This window comes from Sinocyclocheilus rhinocerous, unplaced genomic scaffold, assembly GCF_001515625.1.
Source record: "Sinocyclocheilus rhinocerous isolate Xijiao unplaced genomic scaffold, SAMN03320098_v1.1 scaffold1405, whole genome shotgun sequence".
Classification (NCBI taxonomy): Eukaryota; Metazoa; Chordata; class Actinopteri; order Cypriniformes; family Cyprinidae; genus Sinocyclocheilus; species Sinocyclocheilus rhinocerous.
This window is the reverse complement of record NW_015645543.1, coordinates 623453-651277: the sequence shown is the minus strand read 5'-3', so window position 1 is coordinate 651277 and position 27825 is coordinate 623453. Positions and strand designations below refer to the sequence as shown.

The window sequence follows — 27825 nt, the reverse complement described above, 5'->3', positions numbered from 1 at the left end:
ACTATTATTTTTATTATGGTCTTTCTGATTAATTGATTAATCAGTATACTAGTGTCCCATGATGGGGACCAGATAGGCCTATAATCTATAATTTCTGAAGGATCTGAAGTAATTTTGCATGGTTAAATAATTTAAGGTGACCGTGACTGCTAGATTTTCTAGTTGTGAAGGTTAGTTTAACGTCCATATTTGAAGTGATGAACTACACCTGTATTTACTCTGCTTGTGTGAACTTGCACCAAAAACCTTGAGACATCATTTGTTTGCAGATGCCACTTGGATTGGTAGTTTATCTATTGCAGTGAGTTCACACAAAGAGCATGTCTGTGTAATCTCAGACATGGCCTCAGGTTCTGTGCAACTTGACATCAAACGGCTGTCATAAGAAAATCAGCTGTGCTCAAATGAAGTGAAGACACAGGGTCAGAGGTAAATGTAATTCAGTTTGTCAAAATAAGTGTATGTTTGTATGCAAGTGTTATTAAAGCAAACTGTATTGATTCGTATTGCTCTAAGAAATATTGATTTGTGATATGTTTTGAAGTAGGATTTTTTTTTAGAAAGTTTATTGTGTATTAGATAAAACTATTTTTTTTTCTTTATTCCGATAGCAAAATAGAAGTCTTTTCACAATTGCTGTAGTATGTCTGAAATGAATAACTTAATGTAATATATTAACTAATCAGAGAGAATATTTCTTGTTATTCCAGCATTGTTTTTTTTTTATGCATTCAAACATTTGTTCTAACATCTACTGAGGTAAATACAGAATACATTTTTATTTATTTATTTATGGCCGTTACTACTAACAACAGCTGTACTGTTCAAGGCTCCCGACATGCAAAGCAGTCTCACAAAAAGTCCATAGTTCCATTCTTTGGATAGATGATTTGTGTAATGTGTGTTTTGAATATGACACCTTGCGTGTGTTAACACGTGCTTAACAAAGAGCCAATGGATAGTCAGTGTGTATTTCTCAGATGTATATGGAGAACCTTAGATTACCATGAGAAGGTGATTTGGGAGATCCCACATTGTGCCTGTGATGCAATCTAAAATGTGTGTCCTACTGTAGTTTCACTTTGTTAATGTGGTATTATTGAGCTGAATCTGAATGGTTTGCTGTGACCACAAAGAGCAAAACCAGATATAAAATTAAACTGGTCTGTAGCACAGTCGATCTATGGTTTAAAAGAGTGTGCATCTAAGCAATGAAACCAGATGGTAGAGGAATTCAAGAGAAACTTAAGTGTGTGTGTTCTGATGAAGAGGAACAGAGTTGTGTCGGTGAAGCAAAAACCGACCAAACATTTCATAATCTTTTTTTAAATTTTTTTTTTACACAATCTAATTTTGCAAAAATACATGATAAAATCCCCTAAATGTTCCCTAGATTAACTTTTTAAAATGTGAAATTTTGTAACAGAAGCAACATTTAATTTCATAGCAGGTTATTTTCTGCGTATTCTTTTACTTATTTATCTAACAAACAAAGTCTGTGATAATGAAAAATGCATGAACAACAGAAATATTTTAGGTGAAAAGTAACGAGTTAAGTAGACAAACTATCAGATAAACGCAGTGTGCTAGGAAAGATAGTTTATACACAGAAAAACTCCTGCACCCTCACCATCTGATTTCATATCATACATTTCTCTGAACCAGTATCTCTAAAAACTGCCAAAGTTAGACACCAGTCAATAATGTGACAATTCAGGTATGAAACCAGAAAGAGCACTCACCATGGTGGTAGAGCCAAAAAAAATCCTCTCCCAGATGTTCACATGGACTGCTAGCTCACAACCGGACTGATGAATGTGTTTCTGTTTGCTTCAGTTTATTTGTGACTGTAAGTGCCTGCCCACTCCTGGCTACTTCCCCTATCTGCTGGCAGACCGCTGCACAGTCATCACAGGAAGCCATATCTCTCTCCTCATCAAATCTATTTGCCTGTCCCATACTGCACAATTGCTCTTCCTATACTCGCATATGCTTCCCTGCTCAGCGCGATGATTGAATACAGTGAGAACACATAAAAAGTCAAAAAGCATTTTGACTTTTTTTCTTCTCTGAACACTCATTGTTGACTGGAGTAATATTAGGAGGAAAATATATATATCTATATAGATCTATAGAGAGATATATAGAACATTTAAAAAACTTCAGGTAAGCAAAACATTTTCAAAGAAATTAATACTTTTATGTAGCAAGAATGCATTAAATGAATCCAAAAGTGACAAATGCATTGATAGTGTTACAAAAGAATTCTATTTCAAATAAATGCTGTTCTTTCCATTCATCAAATAATCCTGAAAACAATGTATGCAGTTTTAAATATTACGCAGCACAACTGTTTTTGAATTTCTTGAGCACCAAATCAACATACTAGAATGAAAATGAGAGATAATTGTAAAAGCATAATTGCTGCTTAAAAAATAATCTTTTCCATCACGGGGGAAAAAGTTTTCAAATTAGTGTTAGTGATTAATCCATCCGAAATACGTTTTTGTTTACATAATATATGTGTGTACTGTGTTTATGTATACGTGTATATTATGTACCGGTATTAAGAAAAATGTTTCATATGTATATGTAAATATTTTTCAAATCTATACTGTGTATTTATATATACATAATAAATATACACAGCACACTCGCATATATAAACAAACTTATTTTGGATGTGATTATTTGCGATTAATCGTTGCCCAGCACTACAAAAAAATCTTACCAATTCCCAACAGTAGTGTAACTCAATACTCATAAAGACACTCAGACATTTTCTACAGCTTAGAAATCTAGCCTTTAATGTCAACAGCTTTTAAAAACAGGAATTGCACGCAATGTCTTTTAGCTATAATTAAGCATCGTAGCATGTGCAACCAAGTGCAGGGAAGTGAAATTTTACAGGACACAGCAAACAACAGGTAAGATAGCTGTCCTAGAGGTAAAGTTTTGCATCACATGATATGGGGTTGACAAATGCATGCCATGTACACAATATGCATGTCTAATGTCTTTGTTGTGATGACTTTTAGTCCTCAGATCTGTGGTACAAGTAGCTGTCCTCCGTCTCTTCTGTGTAACTATGGTAAGTAGCAGTATTCTCATCTGGACAGTGAATTCCAAGAGTTTGTTGCAGTTTCTGTTCCTGTTGTCGCAATTCCATAGAGTCCACAAGGTCATAGATGCTTCCCAGGGACCACATTGGAGATGGGAACCAGGCCTTTACATCTCCATCCTTACCCACCACCAGCATGCTGAAGTAGTCACGGTTTATCTTCAGCTGATTTCTGAGACTCTCCACCACATCCTGTGAAAGTGTCTCCTTCTCGGGTTGACTTTTCCCTGTAGGTTATGATAAATATTCCATAGCCATTCTATAATATTTGATGTTACTTGCAAGAAATGATGAATGAGGAAGAAATGAGATTTAAAATCTCACCATTCAATGGAAAAAACTCCACTGTTCCTGAAGCTGTCGATCCAGTACCCACAATCTTCAACAAGGCAAAATGACGAATACCTGTCCATGTGGATTCAATTTTAAGTTAGGCTGCCATATGTATAATATATCATTTACTCTTTAAAGAAAAAAATAAAGGTTCCAAAAAGGGGTTTTCTCAGTGATGGTTCAATAGAAGGACCATTTTGAGTTCCCAAAAGAACATTTTAATAATCTAAAGAACCCTTTTCCACTATAAAATAACCTTTTTTTGCTATGGAAATTTAAAGTTTCTTCATGAAACCACTGATTCCCATTGAAAGACCCTTTATTTCTTAAGAGTGTATCACTCTTAATTTGATAATTTTTGAAGACATCCACAAAAGCTCAGAGAACATGAAGCATACAGTACCCAGTGGACACTCCTGTCCATTAAGCGCCTGAAGCTGCTGATGGAATGAGTAGTCATCTACAGTAGGTGCTGAGATGATTAGAAGTCTTCGTTTGGACATAAACCTGAGAATTCACATATGATAATCAGAACAATTGGAATGATTATTAATCATAGCTTAAAGCATTGGGGAAACTCAAGGTGTTTACCTCAGAAGCGAGTTCTCCTCTTGATTGTTCATTTCTGCTTTAGAGCAGGGTGACGGAAGTTTTCTCTCCTCTTCCTTCTCAGACCGACGTGATGGAAAGTTGTCAATGTAATCCAGTAAATCGGAAGGAGCCGTTGGCTTGTTGAAAACCCTGTTAAGCTAAAACCACATGAAGTATGCCTTTGATTCGGTAGTCTTTCAAAGTCACTGTGAATTAGGAGAAAATAAGTGTTCTTACGTTAGGCCTCAGGTCATAGTCAGTCAACACCATTGAGAAGTTTTTGAGAAGCCCATATTCTCTGCGGATCTCGCTGATTAACTCAGGGTTTCTGAACTTTTCTGGCAGGGATGCTTGTGGAGACTCGGAATCTGTTTCGAAAGAAGCAACAGGCGTTTTTACATTCAATTGTGCGACACAGTAAGCCCAACACTAATGCATAAGCTAGAACGATCTGAATGTACTTCATTTAAATGTTATTAACTACACAGCAAAACAAATATGACTCAATCACAAACAAATGGCTCTTGAGAGCCGGATCTTTTAAGGGAATCAAAAACATACATCGACAAGACTGGTTCAAATCATGAACAAATGATTCTCGAAAGGGCTGGTTCTTTTTAGTGAATGAAAAACATACAGCAAAACCAGTGTAGTTTGATTAACAAACAAATGATTATTTTGAGCTGATTCTTTTAAGTGAATCCATAACATACAACGTGACAAGTGGTTCAATTCATGAACAAATGGCTCTTTTGAGTGAACTCCGCATCAACACAGCCCTAATAAGCTTCATAAATACGTTCACAAGTGGTTTATTTTATGTACAATGTGCAAAAAGGTGTTTATACATTACCTTGTTGGTAGTGTTGAATGTGTAGTGTAGGATTACGTTCTGAACCCATGATGGACAGCACTGAGACCTTTCTTTGGGAAAACTCGCAGCTACGTAGCTCATTATCATCTCTCTGTTTGATATACTGACTTGAGACATCACTTGGGGATGAAATCACCTATGCCACACAAAACAACAAAAAACATAATCAGATAAGACTCTTCCCAGGAGATCTACAAATATGGATCTTCTTAACAATCAATAACTCACAAGAAGTCTTCTTCTCCCTTTGAGGTTTTGCATGAATTCTTTAAGAGCTGCCTTTTCCTTATCATCTGCTTCTCGTTGTGACTTCCTCCTCCCTCCTTTCCCCTTTTTCTTCTTGCCATCCTTTCCTTTGCCTTTCTTTTTGGAGCTTGAATGGTCAACGGTTTGCTCTCCTTTGAACCCCTCGTTGAGGGTGTCAAAATGTAATTTTGCCCCAACATGTGTTTTATCTGCTTCCGAAGCTTTTTTCACTTCTGTTTCTGACTCTGGGTGTCTGTCACTATCTGGAGTTTTCTTCTGGTCATCGTGCTTCAGCCTCTCATTTCCACTAGATTCGGATTTTGAACCTGCTTTAGCTGATGGTTTGCTGTTGCCTGAGCTGCCTGTCGTTTTACGGATGACGAATCGTGAACGCCCACTCAAAATATCTTGTACTTTGTTTCTCAAAGTTGCCTTTTTGTCAAGACGTGTCTTCTGTGTCAGGAAGATGGACGTGGTATTCGCATGCTTCTGTGGACTGAAGGTCCTACGCTTGCCAGAACCCTGTTTCTTCACCACTAACCTCTTCTTTGTGATCTTGCATTTCACTGGTAACCCCTTTCTTGCGACCTTCTCCAACTTTCGCACAGGCAGCTGGTCGATGACCTCAAGAATGGCCTCAACGCGAACCGGGTAAGGAAATCTCTCACTAACCCTCATGTTCTTCTTCAGAATCAGCATGGAGAAGGTATGGTCCTCCAGCTCAAGGTAATGGAGAAGTTTACTTACCATTTCAGAGTCCATAACCTCCACAGTGGCTTCTCCTTGCAAGGTCGTACGTTGGATTTTGCCTTCCATCATGGCGTTCTGAATAATAGTGACGATGAGCGTGTCTCTCTCTGCCAAGCGACAGTTCAGTCCTTCAGACTCCTGGATCTGCTTCTCCATCATACGCAGATAGTTGTCACTGTGCAATGGTGCGGTGATCACCCACAGGCGGTGTTTCCCGGCAAAATCAGCCAAGAAGTCAGACTCCGATGGACTCTCGGGAGCTCCATCTGACCCAACGTCCTCTTTGGGAGTTGCAGGGCCACTTTGATTCTTCACTTGGTGTTTTTTCTTGCCTCCTTTTGCAGAAAGCACCGGGCTGTTGATCCAGTGTGCCAACAGAAGCAGGAAGATCCACAGACGAGACATATCGAGACTTCACACTCTCCACTAACCTACAAAGTAAGGAGGTAGAGAGAGAAATAGCAGCTTCTGGTTCACATTAGAGTTTGACCTTGTTACAGGAAACTCTTGGAATAACTGCGCTTCAAAGCAATGGTGAGCTGTGCGGCATGTGGAGCAGCTTCTTGTGCCTCATAACTTTGTGTCTGCATGGAGGATGAGCTGTTGTAGGAGAAGAATGAAAGGGCAGGATGAAACCCAACCCCTTTACAACTTCACTGTGACTTGATCTTAGTTGTCAACATTTCATTTACTTTGGCTATTGCTTTAGTGGACAATCTTATTGCAGAGTGTATCTTGACAGTTTTAGTATGTTTTCGATATGGCAGTTTGAATAAGAGTAAGAGACCATTTTAATAATAATTCACAAAGGCAAACCAGTCTTCATTGTTCACTCTCGATGCATCTGCAAAACAGACATCAAAACTATGATGATTAGGACCAGAACTCCAAAAATCTTACTGTATTTCTTGTTGTGAGGCTAACTTACATGCAAATCTATACTTGTTTTGGTATCAAACTAAATAAAGTTTAGGCGATGTGACACTGTAAATTTGGTTTCTTATTAGTACACTGAAATTAGAAAGACATTTACTTAGAGAAATGCATGTCCAACACACGTGATGTTAACAGCTAGGAAGTGAAAGAAAAGGTTGAAAGTGTTAAGCTTACATTTTTTAGATATAAACTGAAGATAGCAAAGTTATTATTGCTCAGACTGACTGAAAAATAAGATATTATGTGTGATCCAAACATGAAATAAAATGTTAAACATGTCCCTTTAAAACAACTTTTTTACATAAACAATCTTAATCTACATACAAAAGCCTTCTTTTAATTAATGCATTGGATTTTTATTTGTCCTATAGTGCAAAGCTTAAATTTTTTTCCAGGTGTGAGAAGAATTGTGAGAAGTGGCTGTAGCAATCTGGGTGGAAGTTAATGGTTAACAGTCATGGTACACAGACATTCCACAAATGGATTTAGTTGAACAGAAACACATGAGAAACACAGGGGAAACTTCAAACAGCACCAGCCAGTACTGATAGAACATATGGAAACGGTCTATTCAATGCAAAAGGTTGTTTAATTAGATCTTTTTTTTTTTTTTTTTACATGTACTTTATAGGATTTTTTAAAACATATATCAGAGTTAGGCTACTTGTTGAATTGTTTTCATTTTTTATGACCAAGTGTTTATTATTTGTATTGCTATGCTGTTAACTACCATGAGTTTCACCCATTTTCTAGAGGTTAAAGATAGCAAGAATTTATCAGGCTAAAAACTTTTATCATGTCAAAAATTGTGTGGTTTGGACTTTGGAGCCCTTTATAGCCTGTTGCTTGTGAACAGACTGCGTGTAGAATTGTAATTGCATGGTGTACATTGCAGCAGAAAATCAAGAGCCTAGTCATCCGAAGCTCCTTTCTCAAAAGTCTCAAAAGTCTCAAAAGTTTTATTTTTATTTTCTTGAGTTCAGTGTTGAAGTATTGTCCTTGTCTACTACCGCCCTCTGCTTGACGTGGAATCTCAGTAAGTCCAAAAAATTGCCATCACATCAGAGATTTCGGTTAAATATTAATAACCGAATTATAAATAAAATAAAATAATAATAAAATAGTAATAAAATAAATAAAGGAAATATGTATTGATATAAGTATTTTATTTTTAATAAAGTAGTTTACATTTAACTTATCGGTGGCTTGCTTTATTTATTTACTTACCCCAAAATATACCATCGTTTATTCTGATTGATAGTTGCGACTTGTTATTTCTTAATTGTTAAATATTTCATCGCAGATATTTATAGTTTCGGTCAAAATACCATACTGCAGTATTTGTTACTACTACAAAAAAAAAAAAAAAAACTTGGTCAGCATTGAAATAAATAAAATTAAATGTAAATATAGGCTACATTAAAATCGGAAATTAAAAAACTAGTCAAAAATGTTTGAAACCGAAAACATTTTAATTTATTCACGGTCAAATAATAACTGTGGTAACTATGGTATTTTGTTGGTAAATATGGTTACCTTGATACAATTTTACAACTCCCATTACATCAAAGTTTATCCCAGTTTTGTATCTCCCCTGAATCAAAGGCAACACAATCCCAACACAATCTGATGTCTGACACAAACTTTGTTTTTCGTTAAAATTCTGTTCGAAATCGTGTTTTATACCTAGATTGTGTCTATTCAAAAGATAAACTAGTGTCTGTTAGATCTCGATTGTAAACTAATGGAACGTATGGTAGTGGCAAGATTGAATTATGTTCTGGAATCAAAAAATCTTTAAATGTGATCTTCCTGAAACAGTTGAACATATTTTAATAACATGTAAATGATACACAAAGGATAAAGATGTGACTATAGAAATGTTTCACATATTATTTAAGTATCTCAAAGATACAGAGTTAATAAACAGGATTTAAAGAATCACTACTAATTTTTGTTGTTGTTGTTATTATTATTATTTTTTTTTTCCTTCAACGTCAAAGCTCCACACTCCATCCTAGTAGGTGGCGGTAAATGCACCTAAAGCTGGTTTGCCAACCGCCATAAAACGTCAAAGAAGAAGAAGAAGAAGTTAGATCTCGATAACAAACGCCCACAGCACATGACTGATTTACATGCGTTGATTGACGGTGGAATGAAAGCACAGGAACGGCGCAGATAGAGGTGAGCGCGAGTGCTTCCGGGTGGCGGCTGTAAGCTGTGCGTCCCCGCTTTCAAAGGTCGCTCATTGATGCTCTGACTCGACTCGGTGAGAATTTCAAATTCATTATCGATCTCCTCCACCTTGTCATTTGATCGCAAGAAATGCATTTGGGCATGTATTGCTTTGATCTCTAAATGCAAACGACAGCCTGCAGTTATTGTTTCTGCTTGGCTAACAAGCTAACGTTAGAATGAAGGGGGAAGGAGCGCTTGTGCCCGCCTTCTGTCGGCTCACCGACCCCGAAGCCGCATTGCCCTTCCGAAAATAAGCCATGCAAACGGATGATTTGAATGAATAGGACTGCTGTGCTTGGGCCGCATTCTATGAATTAAAATGTGTTTCTAAATATATGCGGAAATTCTGCGTGGCTTGTGCCATTGAGCTGTTTGAATGAATGACTTTTGCATTGCCCAATAACAAACTCTAGGCACAAGGAAAAACACCGTTATTTCTGATGCCAATCCCCCCCTCATCGTATATGTTAAATATAATATAATTGTCTGAACCTTGTAGTTTATAAAGTTAAAGCACGGTGCCCCACATCTGACCTATGTAATTCCTCTGGTCCGCTGACGTGGTGCTGGATCTAGATTTGGCACGATAATCCAATAGAGTCTGTCTGCACACATTTAATTAAATCGGTGATTTGATTGTTTCCCACGCCCTCATACATGTATAACTACTGCACTGCTTTCATGTGTGGGATGGATCTAAAAAAATAAAAGAGAGAAATTACACAGACGTCTACTGGTGTATAAATGGAAACTCTGTATTTCTTGCACATTCCATGAATACACAACCTTTTGGGTGTCCCTTGCCTATTTGTAAGACCCACTTTGTTCTGAGACCTATTAGATATGTTTGATAAAGTATTTGTCTGACATAAAATAAACCTATCAAATGTCTGTATCACTTCTACCTGAGAAGTCTTGACCACAATGTCAGTATTTACATTGTATTCACTGTCGGCTCACCGACCCCGAAGCCGCATTGCCCTTCCGAAAATAAGCCATGCAAACGGATGATTTGAATGAATAGGACTGCTGTGCTTGGGCCGCATTCTATGAATTAAAATGTGTTTCTAAATATGTGCGGAAATTCTGCGTGGCTTGTGCCATTGAGCTGTTTGAATGAATGACTTTTGCGTTGCCCAATAACAAACTCTAGGCACAAGGAAAAACACCGTTATTTCAGACTTTAGTCTTTGCAACTTTACAGATCTTCTTTATGCACCAAGAGCTTGTAACACTCCAAAGAGAAAGGAAAAAATGAAATTGCATCATATGACCCCTTTAAAAGTATTTAACCGTAAAAATCCTGCAGTGTCATTATGATGTTTAAAACATGTTAATAGAATAGTATTATTCAATATTACAAAACAACAAGATTCTTTGAAATGTATTTAAATTGATCAAAAGCTACAAAGACGTCTTTGTTTTTATGACGTTCCGTAATTATTCTTTTGGTATATTCTGGAGACAACTCTTGCAGACAGTGTTTATGGTGACAATAAAGGACCTGCAAGGCCTCCTGCTACTGTGTGACTTGCACTGTCCCACTCAGCAAAACCCTTATCACCTTCATATCCGATAGTTCTTAGCTAAACAAATACACTTCTACACATTTCAGTGTTTGCCTTAGTGTGACCTTGACTGATTCACCATGTGGATTAATTGATCCTTTTTGTGTCGGTACAAATAGACTTGCAAAGAGCCGTGAAGTTCTTTAGAGGCTTTAGATAATATGGAGAATAATTAAGAATAATTAAGAAACGCTATAAAAACAAAATATTATTTTTATTAGCTACTTAAAAGAAAATGGTGTACAAAATAAAGCCTGAAATGCCATTAAATGCCAGTTTGAGATCAATTGTTGTTTAGTAGATGCCATAAAATTATAATAATTTGTGTGTAATAAAATGATGATTTCTTTTAAACAAAATTAATTTTGAAAAATTTTTTTTGATTAAAATGTTCTAAAATTCACATATCTAGAAACATTACTTATTTATCAGTGTAGGATTATAATAAGCTTCTTGATATTTTTTGTAGAAACTGACGCATTTTTATTTACTGTAATTTGTTAAATCTAATGCATCTTTGCTGAATAAAAGTGTTAATTTCTTAAAAAAATTGTAAAAGTGTGAGGACCTCGTGACTCAATGCCCAGTTAACAGTCACACACTTGTGTGAACTGTGAGCATATGTGTGTTACCTTGGAGGTGTGTAAACATCTGAGCTGCAGTGACTGGGGCAGAGTGGAGCATTATGGGATAGGTCAACCGGCTTACTTTTCTTCTTCCCTCTCTCTATCTCTCTCCCTCACATGTAGGAGGAGGGTCGTTCCGACTGCACAGCTCCTCCTTGCGTCTCCGATGGCGAGTCTTCTGCGCGTGGTTGCCACCAGCTGTTCCAGCCCCCTGTTCTCTGGGCTGGCCTGTGCTAAGAGTGTCCGGACGGTGAAGACACCATGCGTGCGGTTCTTTAGGACCCATCAAGCCCTCTCTCGCCTCGCTAGTCCAGGTAACGGTCCTGGAATATTGAGTTGATATATAACACATTCTGTTTTAGTAATTGGGGTGACTTGAAGTGGTTGAGGACATTAAATCACGTTTTTTTTCCCCCTCAGTAAGTCCTTGAGTATGTTTTGCTGGTGCTTATCCATAAACATAATTTGTTTTACCTCAGCAGATTTAGTTTTAAAGTATAACAAAAGCGAATGAAACATTCCCAAACATCTTTCTACTCTTCTGTAGCAGTCCATGGGCAGTGACCCTCAAGGTCAGTGTGTCCCTCCCCTGCTTGTTCTGCCACTATTACCTGCATTGAAGGTCTCGGGATATGAATGAGTGCACTGTAAGTGACCTGTGTAGCGTACTGGCTGCTTGGATACAGCGTTTGTTGGAGACCTGCCATTAATGGCAGATGTTTTTTTTGAGAGGGGGAAGAATGGTAATGACAGCTGAGGCAGGTTATTTCTGGCAGTGTGTCAGCTGAGGAACCAGGACTCATGCGAGAGAATGCCTGCTGGGAAAAGAAACACATGTCTGTGGTGACTGCCAGAATTCAGTGTGGTTATAAGATGTTTTTGGGCCTCATATATTCACTTTGTTTCCATTTAAGTCTGGAAATGGGGGGAAAACACCTGAAATACTTAGTAATAATTTTATATTCATTTATGTATTTATTTATTTATTTATTGAAACAGTACTGTTCAAAAGTTTATGGTCAGTATGATATTTTTTAAAATTCTTTTGAAAGAATTGACTTATGCTCACCAAGGCTACATTTGATCAAAAATACAGTAAAAATATTTTAAATTGTAATATATTTTAAAATGTAATTTATTCTTGTGATGGCAAAGCTACATGTTCTTCAATCTTCAGTGCTACATGATGCTTCAGAAATCATTCTAATATGTTACAGAAATGTCATTACCATCCGTTTTGATCAATTGAATGTGTCCTAAATAAAAGTATATATATTTTTTCAATTAAATAAAATCTTACTGAGCCCAGACTTTGAACAGTAGTGTGTAATTGTCTAAATTTCTTTATAAAGTATGTTGTTTTTATAAAGCTGTATCATGATTGGCCAGGTTTGACATTGGCATTATGCTCTTGAATAGTCTCTTGTTTTCAATAACAACAACAAAAAAGTTAATTGCCCTTGCATATGCCAGAAAGCAAAACTGTTTTAAGTTGTCCTGTTAATTTTTTAATCAAATAGTTTTAAATCTGGTGACATAAAGTGGCCTCAAACATATTTAAACATGTATGCAGCTATAAATTTAATTGCATTTGATAGCAAAATATCAAAGTAATGCAGGTTTCCAAGAAAATGTCATTTTTGTAATGCTAAATGTCACCAGTTGATATCTAATGCAGTGACATTCATTCATTTTTTTTCATATTTACATATGGCTGAAGTGTCCAAATACTTTTTTGAGTTGTCTTTGCTCTTTGTTGGTTCAGTGTGTCTGCCTCCGGGCAGTGATTCACGTGAGCTTATGTTGTTATCTATAGATCAGGCCTGTGGTGGAATTTTCCACAAGCGACCTCTTGCTAGCAACAGCAGAACATGTCTTGGATGACTTCTTGATGCATATTCAGCCTGTCTTGACCACATGTTGTTTGCACATCTTTTACAGACCAAGACGCATAAAGTGAAGCTGTGCATAAAAATTCAACTTGATTTACTTTATTACACATCCTAAAACCCATCCCATGCTCTGTTTTATAGCTTGAATTCTCAGTTATATTTTTGAAATTATGACTGCAGAATTGGAGCTGTTGCAAAGTCACAAAGACTTGTCTTACTGTAAAAATGCACGCAACTGTAAAACCACAAGTCTTACAGAGACCTCATGGACCTACAGTCCATTACAAAGGTCTTGAAGGTTTTACACATTTCTTTTAAACCACCCATTGGTCTTTATGAACTGCTTCACCAGTTGTTAGTCTGACTCTTATCTTTATTGTACTGCTTTTCTCTTTGACCTATCCTTGAGTTCAAAATGGAGAGTATGCACGGTTAGAAATGGTCTAAAAAAGATACTGGCTATGAGAGCAGCCTGAGATCAGCTTTTCACACTTCACTTTGTTTCTGTGGTATTAGTTTCTCTAAACAGAAAATATGCCTGAGGATTGAGTCAAATTTCTTATAGATGATTAAAAAGGTGAACATTTTAAAGATATAAAGAATCACAACATGAGTTGCTGCTAGTGATGTAATTTTAAAATAGGAATATCCAATTTTCAGAATATTTTTTTTGTACTATTTTTTTTTTTTTTAATCTAAAGAATTTGTACATTTTATGGCATATAAAATTACATTTAAAATGAAAACGAATCTAATGTGTTCTTACATAACACTAATACAATGTAAAGATTTTTAATATATAATACAAAATAAAATGCATCTATTTTATTTTGTTTAAAAAATATGTATAGTATATAATGTATGAATGTGTAAAAAAAATACCACATGTAAAGATAGTGTTAAATATTTTAGATTTAAATCTACTAAATTATTAAAACCTAATGTATCTATTTTTTTTTTAAAGTACAATATCAAAAAAAACTTTGCTTTGTATGATAATTGTTATAATGAAATATAACTTTTAATTATATTATTTTTATTTATTTAAATTTATTTGAAAAGGGACCATGCACAATTTTAACATAAATGTTTCCATTTCATGCATTGTACCGAATTTAGCCAATGGCTAATTTTCATCCGCGGTCCCTTGGCAGGTAATTATAATCATAAGTAAACATAAGACAACAAACATATACAATACAGTAAAATCTGTACACATCCTATCAGAGCAAAAAAAAAAAAGAACAGTAAAGATAGCGTCCAGTTAAACCACAACCATGTCAGTATTTACAGAGTTGAGTTGATTTTAAATAAGATTCTAGTTTTAGTTTAAAAATGTCAATAGATGTGCACATCCTTATGTCTTCTGGTAGAGTGTTCCAATGAATAATAGCTTTCTCTGAGAAAGACGATGATCCAAAGACAGAATGACGAAAAGGAACAACACAATCACTAGTAAATGATGATCTAGTACATCTTACAGAGGCTGTAGAGCGAAAATGCACAAAATCACGAAGTATGGAAGGGGCCAAACCATTTAAAATGTTATATACCATACACAAATTTGAGAAAAGTCTAAAATTATTAAAGCTCAAAAAAATTTATTTCTCCAAAAACCTACAGTGGTGATATTGGTTAGGCTTTTTGTCCAGAGTTTTTAAAGTCTGCTTATAAAGAGATTTTAAAGGTTTAATAACCGTTTCTCCTGCTTGACCCCAACATGTCAGACAGTATGACTAGGGATGGGTATCGTTAAGGTTTTAACGGTATTACCTCATGTCTTCTTTTGTATAATCCTTTAAAAACAAAAACCGAAAAAAAAAAAAAAAAATTTGCTTAAAACCGCCACAGGCCTAAAGTGTAAGCAGATGTTTGAATGTTTAGTTCTCTCTTCTATCATAATTAAACAGGGCTTTCATGTTGCGCGTGCTGAAGCTCCGCCGCGTGAGTGCGATCTCGCTTCTGAATTGCGAATAACAAAAATGCATCATAGACAAATGTTTGAAAAACAGCTGGCGACTCTGGTGAGAGAGAATTTGCAAGATAATGTGTATATATAGCAATAATAAATGTATGCGTGTTTTCTTAATTTCTCCAGTACCGATAGCAGAACCGTTAACGTCAGAGCTTATCAATACTCCGGTCTTTCAAAATTTAGCCCCGGGACCGATTAAATACCGGGTTTCGGTATCCATCCCTAAGTATGACAGATGAGAAAAGATTGTAGCATGCATAAAATTCTTAGCTACAGCAGTGGGTAGACATTGTGTAATTTGTCTGAAATTTATCAAGTTATATTTTATAGTCCTCACGATTTTCTTTACTTGTTTTTTTATAACTAAGGTTCAGGTCCAGCGTTAAACCAAGATAATTAAACTCGGTAACAATTTCTATCTTTTCACCATGTATAAAAATATCTGCATTGGAAGAACACGATTGCTCTAACCACTGTGTAATCCTTTCCATAGCAACATTTAGCTTTTCAGCTGCTAACTGCTGTTCTCGCATGTGTGAAAATAACAGTATCGTCGGCATACATTTGCACTTGTATCCCTTCACACTGCTTTGGGAGATCATTAATGTACAGACTAAATAATAAAGGGCCTAATATTGATCCTTGGGGTATGCCCGTTGTACAGTTTAAGTTATTGGAAAGAACCCCTTTGATTTTTACACATTGCTGTCTATTTGATAAATATGAGTAAATCCATGCTAAAGCCCCAGATGAAAATTAAAACTTAGATAATTTAGAAAGAAGAACATTGTGATTAACTGTGTCGAAGGCTTTACGCAAATCTAAAAATATAGCACCAACTGTTACAACTTTATCAAGCCTAGATTTTATTTGCTCTGTTAAATGTAAAGTAGGCCTAGCTGTTTCAGTAGAATGATTTACTCTGAAACCAAATTGAATGCAGTGTAAACCAACCTTAGCTGTATTAAGATAAGATGTCAGTTGTTCAAGAACTACCTTTTCTGCAACCTTTGAGACTACTGGCAGTATGGTGATAGGTCTATAGTTGCTAACCTCGAAATGATCCCCGAATTTAAAAATAGGAGAAACAATGGCTTGCTTCCATGCAGTAGGAAAAACACTGCATTCAAATGATAAATTAATTAAATGAGAAATAACAGGAGCTAAAGTATCTTTATGAGTTTTGAGAAACTTGGTGTCAAATTGATGGACATCCCTACATTTAGTATTTCTTAATGAGCTGATAACTTTGTTAACCTGTGTATCCATATAAATAAAATAGCATTTATTTATAATGATTTTATATTAAAATAAAATGTGAATAGTTTTTTTTATTTAAAGGGGTCATATGACGTTGCTAAAAAGAACATTATGTTGTGTATTTGGTGTAATGCAATGTGTTTATGCGGTTTAAGGTTCAAAAACACATTATTTTCCATATAATGTACATTATTGTTTCTCCTCTATGCCCCGCCTTTCTGAAATGCGTCGATTTTTACAAAGCTCATCGTTCTAAAAAAGCGAGGTGTGCTCTGATTGGCCAGCTATCCAGTGCGTTGTGATTGGCCTAATGCCCTCAAGCGTGTGACGGAAATGTTACGCCCCTTAACATACTCTGATGCCGTCTCCGCGCGAAGTTGATGTATTTCCTCCGCGATCAGCACGGATCAGCTCCAGGCATGACGAAGCGGATATCATCCTCTTTTGGAAGGCCAAACAAAGTAGTTTCACTTTCACAACAAAACACACGGCGTCTCCACGACATGGCAGCGGCGCCAGCGGCAGCAACAATACTACAGCGAGAATAAAAGTTACGCCTTCTTTCTTTGTGTGAACATTTGGGCGGCGTTATGCACATCTTCCCACATCGTGACGTAGACATGTGGGTGCGTGTTAGAACGAGCCGTTTTAGGAGGGTGTGGTTGACTCTTAACTTTTATAAAGAATATCTCTTTGGATTTGAGACTTTAGTCTTTGCAATTTTACAAATCTTCTTTATGCACCAAGAGCTTGTAACACTCCAAAGAGAAAGGAAAAATTGAAATCGCATCATATGACCACTTTAATTGTCTACCAATTCTAACATTTTTCATAATACCTTGAAAGCTAATTGTTATCATTCCCATTAATTTCAATGACAGTTGCCCTGCTGGTGCAGGACCCACCTTTTAAACTTTTACATTTGTCACGAACACTTAATGATATGTTCCTCTCCAGACTCTGCTTAATTCTGTAATTCTTTGTTACTTCCTTCAGGCATTCCATACAAACAGCTGACTGTCGGCGTTCCCAAGGAAATCTTTCAGAATGAGCGTCGAGTGGCCATCTCTCCAGCCGGAGTGGAAGCTCTCATCAAGCAGGGCTTTAATGTGGTGGTGGAGTCTGGTGCAGGGGAATCTGCCAAGTTCTCAGATGACATGTATACAAAAGCAGGAGCCGCCATCAAGGACGCCAATGATGTCTTTGCATCTGATGTTCTGCTTAAGGTACTGTTAGATTCATTTATGTTACCTTCACTTAAAGTGTCATCATCAACGCTCATTCTCTCTGGCCGTTCGCCACAGGTTCGTGCACCCATGTTGAACTCCGCTCTGGGAGTTCATGAGGCCGACCTCATGAGTGAAGGAGCCACCCTCGTCAGTTTCATCTATCCCGCTCAGAACCCTGAGCTGATGGACTGCTTGTCCCAACGCAAAGCCACCGTCCTGGCCATGGACCAGGTGCCCCGTGTTACTATTGCTCAGGGTTATGACGCCCTCAGTTCCATGGCCAACATTGCTGGGTAAGGCAATCTAAAGCAAAAAAAAATATATATATTTTTTTTAATTATATAATAAAGACACTACTACTACTAATAATAATATTAATAAATAAAAAAACTAATAAAGATTTTTGGCCAATTTTGATTCCATAACATGACTTCTTTCAGACTAGTTTAATTAAAACATCCAAAATACACATTTCATTACACTTTATCTAGTTACACATGTAGAATTAAATAATACATTGCTTTAAATGTTATTTATTTTATTTTATTTTGTTTTTATTTTTATTTATTGATCTTTTTTATTTTGTTTGATTAATAAAACGTCTAAAATACACATTTCATTACACTTTATCTATTTACTTTTTAATCTAAATTAGGTTGTATAATTTCGAAATTTGAAGCAAAAACAGAATGGTTTGACTTCAGTTTTGTGAAACTATACAAAAAATATCTGCGGACGAGCTGAATGAGACGCAGATTCACTCTCTGCCAGCAGGTGGCGCTTAAAGCGTTTCCTTGGTTTCCGCTGTAAACAAAGCAGCGTTGCACATATTAACTTTAATATGCATTATACAGAGGCAAGCGGAAACGAAAATAATACCATCTAAACTTTTCTAAAGACAGTAAGTTCCCCTCAGACTTGGATTCTTATAAACTTCTACCCCTAAATGAATCGCGATTTGTTTAGCATCTCAACCGATTTGAATTGTCACATATTTGAATCGATTTTCAACCGGCTCGCAGTTAATCGTTACATCCCTATTTACTCATGTAGAATTCAATAACAATACATTGCTTTAAAGGCTATTTATTTTACTTTTCTTTTTTATTAATTTATTTTTCTTTATTGTTTTTATTGTTTTTTTTTTTTTATGTTTGATTAATAAAACATCCAAAATACAAACATTTCATTACACTTTCTTTTTACGCATGTAGAATTCAATAACAATACATTGCTTTAAAGGCAATTTTATTTTAGTTTTTCTCCTTTTCTTTTCATGTTTTCTTTTTTTATTATTATTATATAATTTTTTTAATTAACATATCCAATTCCCGTCTGTAAACCTTTAGCACTAATATGGCGGAAAAATTAAATAATAATTTTGAACATGGCTTTTTACATTACGATTTCTGTTCTGTTTGTATGCAATGTTTAATTTGCAAAATGTTTTTATTTAAATTAGATAATTCCTTATTTGCATATTTAAAGATATTTAAGATATTTTAAAACTTTTAATACAGAATGTAATGTCCTGTAATTATTTGAAGAAAGTGAAAAAAAAATTGCCCTATTCACCTGTGGTGTCTTGTGGTTTTTTGTATTTTCTAAATTTATTATTATTATTTTTAGTGGGAAATACTAGACAAATAGTCAGACTTCACAGGCCAGTCTGCTGTGACCCGTTTACCTAAATCTTGAATGTCATTAGTGTCAACAAATGTGAGATTTGTGGCCAGTGTGAAGTGTCTTGATTCCTGCCTCATCAGCAGCTGTGACTGATGTGCCTCTGTTTTTCTTGGCAGTTATAAAGCCGTGGTCCTGGCAGCCAACAACTTTGGCCGCTTCTTTACTGGTCAGATCACAGCCGCGGGGAAGGTTCCTCCTGCTAAGGTATGCTTGGCATAACCACACACACGCGTCCGGAGTGTTTTTTATTTGAGCTTAAGATGGTTTTTCTTTTTTTTTTTTTTTTTGAAAGAAACTAATACTTTCATTCAGCAAGGATGCATTAATTTTCACAAAAATATTAAGTAACACAAATGTTTTCAATAATGATAATAGGAAATGTTTCATGTCAAAGGATCATGTGACACTGAAGACTAAGGCTTGGCTGCTGAAATCCAGCTTTACCATCACAGAAATAGATTTTTAACATTATAAAATATATTAAAATAGGTTAGTTGTAATAATTGTTCAGAAAGTTTTTTTTTTTAAAGTGTTTTTTTAATGATATGCAAAAACATTCAAAAAACCTTTTTGACCCCAAATGTTTTATAGTGTACACTGCCGTTCAAAAGTTTGGCATCAGTAAGATTTTTAATGTTTTTAAGATTCTTATGCTCATAAAGGCTGTATTTATTTGATCAACAATACAGAAAAAACAGTAATATTGTGAAATATTATTGCAATTTCTAATATTGGTTTCTTAATATGGATACTTTAAAATGTAATTTATTTCTGTGATGCAGCGATGAATTTTCAGCATCATTACTTCAGTCTTCAGTGTCACATGATCCTTCAGAAATCATTTTAATATTCTGATTTATTATTAGTGTTTATACGGAAACTTGTGCTGCTTAATATTTTTTTTGGAACCTGTGATACTTTTTTCTTTGATTCTTTGATGAATAAAAAGTTAAAAAGAACTGTATTTTTTTGCAAAATGGGAATCTTTTCTAACAATATAAGTGTTTACTATCACTTTTTATCCATTTAACACATCCTTGCTGAATAAAAGTATTAATTTCTTTAAAAAAAGAAAAAAAGAAAAAAATGTACTGACCCCAAACTTTTGAATAGTAGTGTGTATTGTAACAAAAAAATAATAAACACTGGATAAACACTGTTCTTTTTTAGAATTTATTTGTCAAAGAATCCTGAAAAAAGTATCACAGGTACTAAAAAAAAAAGCAGCACAGCTGTTTCCAACAGTAATAATAAATCAGCATATTAGAATGATTTCTGAAGGATCATGTGACACTGAAGACTAAAGTAATGATGCTGAAAATTCAGCTTTGCTTCACAGGAATAAATTCTATTAAAGAATATTAAAATAGAAAACTGTTATTTTAAATTGCAATAATATTTCACAAAATTCCAGTTTCTGTATTTTTTTATCAAATAGATACAGCCTTGATGAGCATGATCTTCTTTAAAAAAACAAATCTTACTGATCCCAATGGCAGTGTATATAAGTGTATATATGTAGGTGGTGTTATAAAAATCTCCACACTACTTTTAAAAAAAATATCTCAAATCAAGTTTCCATTTTCTTTTCTGTCTCTAACCTACTGTAGGTTATTTGTCCAATTAACATATTTCGCAAGTGTTATCAAACTGGAGGACACCAGGAGAGACTGATTTAAAGATGTTATTAGTCCATTTGTGGTGCTAGGGGGTGCCGTAACATCCTTAGAACCACGTTGCGTTGTTCATAGTTTACCACAATTTTTATCACAATTGCCAAATGTGAGTTATAACATTTGTTCCTTTTTCCATTAATTGACCCTGATGATTCTCGCGTGCAGCTAAATGTTCTGTGTATTTTTCCCCCTTTTTTTTTTCTTTTTTAAATCTGACAGATGCTCTTTTATTTCCAATTTTTGTCAGTATTTATAAATTTGAGTTTTGAGTCACTGTTCCGCTCTAGTTTAGATTTATGATGTTTGTTTTATCTGAAAGTTTTTTTTTTTCTTTTCGTTTTTTAAAACAAGGACATAAAAAGGACATAAAAAGGTCTTGTGCAAGAAAACCGTGATGTCATAGCTAATCCTGCCAAAATGGTTTGAAATGTACAGATTAAAAAAAAAAAAAAGAAGCTACATTTTACTATGATTTAATGACTATGATCTTCCAGCGTGAGCCAAGTTTGGTGTATTTAGTTAGAATTCACATCCTTTCTGTGCTTTGGAACATAAAACTTGAAACTTCATCTGCTTGACTGATTCCATCAGTGTCAGTTCCAGCAAGCTTCCTCTCGGTGGCAGTGTTGCATTAGTCTGGTCCTTTTCTTCCAGAGCGGCCGCACTGGAGCAGTTCAAGTCCCTGGGTGCCGAGCCCCTGGAGGTGGACGTGAAGGAGTCCGGAGACGGCCAGGGCGGTTACGCTAAGGAGATGTCCAAGGAGTTCATCGAGGCAGAGATGAAGCTGTTTGCCAAGCAGTGTTTGGATGTTGACATCATTATCACTACTGCGCTTATCCCCGGTACGCACACCTGCAGCATTCATTTCACTCCCTTTCCATCTCATCTTCCGCTTTTTCCATCACATGCCCTCTTTGGCATGTACTCTTGCAGATAATAAGTCTTGTGGTGTTTGCACATGCTCTTATTTTTCCATTTGACTTTTTAAAGGAAGAGTTCCGCCAGAAATTTAGATTTTACTCTTTATTTACTCAGCCTTATGTTGTTACAAACCTATGTGCTGTATGGGCAAGAATCTTTTTTTTTTTTTTTTTCTTTAGTGTTCATAGGCTGTCAAGTTCAGAAGGCCCAAAAAGCAGCATAAAGTAGTCCATATGTTTCTATATTGGCTATATTATTGGCTATATTCTAAGCCTTGTGAAGATTTATGAAAGTTTTTAAGTCAAAATCGACTAGTTTCCTTCACCTTTACTGTTGCTCTACAAGGAAATATGATGTCCAACCTGTTATTGATGTCTAACCTGCATCATAGACGCAGGGGTAAATCACCACTGGCAATATGGGATTTTAATAAAGGTTGTCTGTTTATTTATTTATTAATAAATCGATCAGACTATTCTTAAGCGAATATACAAAAATGTGGAAAAAGTACAGTCTGTAGTTTTCACAAAAGCCCTGGAGCTGTTGAAAGTCTTTTGCTGACAAATAAACAGGAATATTTTTGTGCAGATGGCAAGGGGGAAAAAAAACATGCATCACTACTGCCATTGTAACAATACAAAGCTGTTTGAAAATTCGTGAACTTACTATTTAAGAGCTGCAGCAGAGGTGAAGCTTATCATTGCATGACTTCATTTTGGTCTCTCCATCACAAATCTATTGTTTGATTTCAAGAGACTTAGAATATGGCAAACAAAACTTGTGGACTACTTTTATGGTGCTTTTATAGTGCTTCCTTGTCCATTTTGGAGCTTGTCAGTCTCAAGTCATGATGAACAGTGGAAAAAATTATGATTCTTAAGTTCATTTTGTAGCTTTTCATGGAAAAATAACGACATTTTGGTTTAAAAGTACATGAGGGTGAGTAAATGTCAATTTTAAGTTTACTTTTTAACTATTCTTTTAACCGTGATCCTGGTTTATCTCAGGATCCTTAAGTTGATACTTGTATGACTTTTGCTGGCATTTGAAAAGAGAAACGGATTACCCGACATTACTAATTACGTACAGCGTAATTACCTATTAACAGCTCTGTGGCTGCAGATGTGCTTCATGTTTATTTGAAGCATGTTTTGTCTTAATCTCCATGACTGAAAGCTAATAAAAATCAGGTGTCTATAACAGAGAATGTTTATGAAGTTTCCTGAGTGACATAAGGGTTGTTTTGTGTCGCTCTTGCTTTAGATTGGCAGAGAGTTTTTCCAGTTTGTGTTGCTTGTTCAGTACCGCTGGCATTTGAAGTCAGTTCCTGTGACTCTTGCATGCTTGTGCACACTCCTGGTGTTACTCCAATGTTATTTTATTTTCATCTCTGAAGCCATGGAGCCACCAGTTGGACTTGTTGTACACTAAATACCTGGCAGTTTTTAGCACGCTCAGATTGGTAAAATGCATGCAGTCTGTTCCACTTTTATCAGAATAGCGTTTTTCTTTTAAAACCAACAAGCCGCAAAACAGCTTATCAATATATTAGGTTGCACGGATAAAAGGCACATCAGAGGAGCCTTATTAAATGCATATCAGTCATGGTTTTGGTTTACCAGTCTCACTGTGCTGAAATTATTATGCAGGTCGGAAGGCCCCTGTACTGATTACTAAGGAAATGGTGGAGACCATGAAAGATGGTTCAGTGGTGGTGGACCTGGCTGCAGAAGCTGGGGGCAACATTGAGACCACGGTTCCTGGAGAACTCTCCGTTCACAAAGTGAGTACACTGCAACAGAACAACAACTTGGGGGTCTTGCATGAGCTTTGTGTGTTTGTCAGGAACATTCAGGGGTCAATAAGGTATTTTTTATGTGTTTTTTTTCAGTATTAATGTATTTAGACTTATCAAGTAACATGAAGGCATTTCACTTTTTTTTATTATGCAAACAGATATACTATTTACAGGTGACAAATCAAATACAAAATAACCAAGGTCAACAAAACATACATGACCGCCAACATGGTGTGTGTGTGTGTAACTGGGTGTGGGGGGGGGTGGAAGTATATAAACAAAGGAACATGTAGAAAAGTACAACAGACATAATAGTAGAAAACAATAATAGTAAAAATAATGATGACAATAATAATAATGATGATGATAATAGCATTAATAACAAAAATTGGAGGACATTTCACATTTTAAAGACTTGGATAAAAAAAAAAAAAAAGAAATAAATGATAAACATTCTATTTCAAATAAATGCTGTTCTTTTAAACATTTTCATTTACATTGCATTTGGCAGACTTTTTAATCCAAATCCAAGCGTTGTTAGAGCTGTGCTTCACTGTTTGAGCTACAGGAATGTGAACTTTCTATTCATCAAAGAATCTTTTAAAATGTATCACTGTTACCACAAAGTTATTAAGCAGCAAAACTGTTTTCAACATTGATAATAATAAGAAATGTTTCTTGAGCAGCAAATCAGCATATTAGAGTGATTCCTGAAGGACGATGTGACACTGAAGACTGGAGTAATGGCTGATGAAAAATTCAGCTTTCTTATGATATATTAAAATTGAAAGCTATTGTAATTATTATATATATTATTATAATTATTGTAATTATATTTCACAATTACCATTTTATTGTTTATAAATGCAGTATATAGTATAAATAAATTAAGAAACGCAGCCTTGGAGAACATAAGAGACTTCTTTCAAAAACATTACACAATCTTACCAACCGAAATCTTTTGAATGTGGGTGTATATTCACATGTTTGTCTGTCTTATTTCATTAAATGTTTTTCTGTACGTTCCTGTAGGGTGTGATCCACGTTGGCTATACTGATCTTCCCAGTCGCCTCCCGACTCAGGCCAGCACATTATACTCAAACAACATCATCAAACTCATCCGTGCCATCAGCCCGGACAAGGAAGTTTTTCACTTTGACGTCAAAAACGTGTTTGATTACGGCACAATGGACCACGTCATCCGAGGTTCAATAGTTATGCAGGTAAACAATTGTATTTTATTATTTTATTTTATTTTTGGACATATAGACATTTGTGTTGCATGTTATAGGTCACATTCTAAATCAGTAAAACTTTTCTTTCAATTATATACAAAATTTCACACTCTAACATCTAGCAAAATCATGTTTAAAAAAAACAATTTAAATTGCATTTGTGCAAAGTTAGGCAAGGCAACATATACGAGTCAATCCCAAATCTCAAAGTGTGATAAGGAAAAATATTAAAGTAAATTTACATAACATTAGCAACTATTTTTTTATATTGCTTGTGTATGTGTAATTGAAACGAGTAAATTTAATCCATTTAGTTATACCATAATATTGGTGAAATAAGCATTGTTGTTTTGCGGACTTGTCGTGCATGTGTTCTCCATGGATACACTAAAGTTTAACAAATACAAAAATTTGGCCTGCATAAGATGGTTTTATCCAGTCTGGCTGTTGACCTAAAATGAGTTTGACACCCCTGAGCTAAAGGATGTGAGCCGTTTTAAATTTATGATTCAATATCTCTCTGGCACTCATTTAGCTTTCAAGGAGTTGAGTTGTGGTGTTATTTGAATTCTGGCTCTCACTCTCTCTGTCTGTCTGCAGGACGGAAAAGTGCTTTTCCCTGCACCACAACCTAACAACGTCCCAGTGGCAGCACCTCCAAAACAAAAGACTGTCCAGGAGCTGGAAAAGGAAAGGGCAGCTGCCATCTCGCCCTTCAGAGCCACCCTCACCACGGCTGGGCTTTACAGCGGAGGTAAATCACAGTCCGGCTGCCCTCCCTGCCTTCCTCTTCCCGTTCGGATCTCTCCAGGTCCCCCCTGGGGTTAATATGAAAGCGGCTCCCCGTGTGTTTTAAGAGGAAGAGACCGCTGCATTGGTGGTCTCTGACATTGAACTATGTTAATAAGGTTGCCGTGTACGTTTAAAGCAGCCCCCCTTTATTGCCTTTGAGATTAATCCGATTTTTATTTTCTTCCTTTTATCCACTTAACAATCTGCATTGCTAAGAAATTCCAAAAATAGCAGCTCCCCTGTTTGGCCGCTTTGTCCCAAGATGTGATTAGACTCCAAAGCCCCGCTAAACTAAACGGCACACAAATGAATTCTATTGGTTGCAGACGCCTGAGGACCACTTGTGTGAGGAGAGGCAACTTTGGCTTCACATCAAAGCGCTCACTTCCTCACTCAGACAAGCCGCAAATACAACTCGCACGTAAATCAACGCCGGCTGATAAACAAACATGCAAATGAGATCTTCCTGCCCTTTCATGGTTTTCCTGTATCTGTATGAGCTTAGGTACAGGGAATCCTGACTTGCTCGGAAGGCCGAAATCACTGCCTTTTGAAATCGCGATTGGTCACCTAATTGCGGCACAAGCTGTTTTATTTTCCACATCACCTTGGCCCGTTCTGGCATCTGAATGCCAGGAACCTGGGATGATAAAATGGTAGTTGTGTTGCTCCTTCCCTCCTGCTGTCATGGCATGGTGTTGAGGTTTTCTTACTCACAAATGGCAAATGGCTGGTCTGTGAGTTGGCAATACCAAAAGGCCTATTAATAAGACCACTGGAAATAATAACATAATATTATAAAAATAAATATAAAAATATTTATTTTTTATTTATAACTATAATACTGGTATTTTTTTGTTGTTATTTATAAATAAGTAAACTAGTGCTGTCAAACGATTAATCGCGATTAAGCGCATCCAAAATAAGTTTTTGTTTACATAATATATGTATGTGTACGGTGTATATTTATTATGTGTGTATATAAATACACACACATACAGTATATATTTTGAAAATATTTACATGTATATACATTTATACTCTTATATTTTATATTACACATAAATATTTAATATATAAACATATTTTTCTTAAATGTATTCATGCATGTATTTGTATTTATATATACATAATAAATGTACACCGTACACATATATTATGTAAACAAAAACTTTTACTTTGGATGCAATTAATCGCGATTAATCGTTTGACAGCACTAAAATAAACCAACTATGAAATCTTATATATTTACCAAAAAGTAGTTATGGGACTTTTTTTCCCAGCTTAATGCACATTTATTTTTAACTTTAACATTTTAAAATTTAATGAGTCAGACAGCAAATGTTCCCTATATTAGAGTTGAGGTGGCAAGTGTACATGACCCACAGCAATGTTGATGTTTTGAGAGGATTATGGGATGTATAAACAGGACCCATTGCCCCTGGCACTCGGCTGATTTGTCTGTGCAGTCAAGCAGTCAAAATTACCTTTACTGAAAAACAAACCTATAATGTTTGACATCTTGTTATTTCTACTCAGGTCTGGCTTCAGCGATCGGTCTTGGGTTGTGTGCTCCCAATGCTGCTTTCACTCAGATGGTTACAACCTTTGGCCTGGCGGGAATCGTGGGATACCACACCGTATGGGGCGTCACTCCTGCTCTTCACTCCCCACTTATGTCTGTTACAAATGCCATTTCTGGTAAGTTAGTAAATCAAAGTGCACAACCAGAGTGAAAGTAATTGCTAAACTTAAATCCCCCGGCTCTTATTGCATTGTGTTGCCTTCTTGAGCATCAGTAAATGTTTTCACCTTTTGTAATAATTGTGTATGAGTCCCTCAGTTGTCCTCCGTGTGAAAATATGGATCCAGTCACTTTTGGATAGGGTTCAAATATGCAGAAGATGCTGGAAAACCAAAGAATGTGCAGGAGCTGGAGGATTTTTCTGAAGAACAGCATGCAGTTGAACTGCTCAGGACCAACAAGGGACTCATGAACAACTATCACAAAATATAAAAACAGCCATGGATCATCCAGGAAATTACACATAGTATTAAGATTCAAGAGTATATACAT

At 35.8% G+C, this 27825-nt stretch overlaps 2 protein-coding genes and 1 long non-coding RNA gene across 3 annotated transcripts in view; 2 read left to right on the top strand and 1 right to left on the bottom strand.

Annotated features, from left to right (window-relative positions):
* Positions 1 to 105: 105 nt before the first annotated feature.
* LOC107706490 (uncharacterized) lies at positions 106 to 3253 on the top strand. Its single transcript, XR_001636152.1, has 3 exons — positions 106 to 429; positions 3039 to 3091; positions 3172 to 3253. It is a non-coding gene; the product is annotated as an uncharacterized LOC107706490 (long non-coding RNA).
* On the bottom strand, positions 2796 to 6838 carry LOC107706489 (coiled-coil domain-containing protein 80-like). The gene is made up of 7 exons (XM_016510214.1): positions 5148 to 6838; positions 4899 to 5055; positions 4283 to 4413; positions 4046 to 4203; positions 3858 to 3961; positions 3446 to 3526; positions 2796 to 3348 (listed from the first exon to the last, which is right to left on the bottom strand). The coding sequence occupies exons 1-7, from the start codon at positions 6318 to 6320 to the stop codon at positions 3035 to 3037; spliced, it is 2118 nt and encodes a 705-aa protein (XP_016365700.1). The 5' UTR covers positions 6321 to 6838; the 3' UTR covers positions 2796 to 3034.
* A 2186-nt stretch (positions 6839 to 9024) lies between these two features.
* nnt (nicotinamide nucleotide transhydrogenase) overlaps positions 9025 to 27825 on the top strand; it is a 61656-nt gene continuing 42855 nt past the window's right edge. Inside the window, exons 1-12 of the mRNA XM_016510209.1 lie at positions 9025 to 9120; positions 11407 to 11597; positions 17407 to 17636; positions 17715 to 17932; positions 19442 to 19529; positions 20835 to 20852; positions 21034 to 21041; positions 21605 to 21843; positions 23572 to 23705; positions 24753 to 24944; positions 25557 to 25710; positions 27288 to 27449. Coding sequence (XP_016365695.1) covers positions 11450 to 11597; positions 17407 to 17636; positions 17715 to 17932; positions 19442 to 19529; positions 20835 to 20852; positions 21034 to 21041; positions 21605 to 21843; positions 23572 to 23705; positions 24753 to 24944; positions 25557 to 25710; positions 27288 to 27449 — 1591 coding nt within the window. The 5' untranslated portion in view covers positions 9025 to 9120; positions 11407 to 11449. The remainder of the gene's footprint in view (positions 9121 to 11406; positions 11598 to 17406; positions 17637 to 17714; positions 17933 to 19441; positions 19530 to 20834; positions 20853 to 21033; positions 21042 to 21604; positions 21844 to 23571; positions 23706 to 24752; positions 24945 to 25556; positions 25711 to 27287; positions 27450 to 27825) is intronic.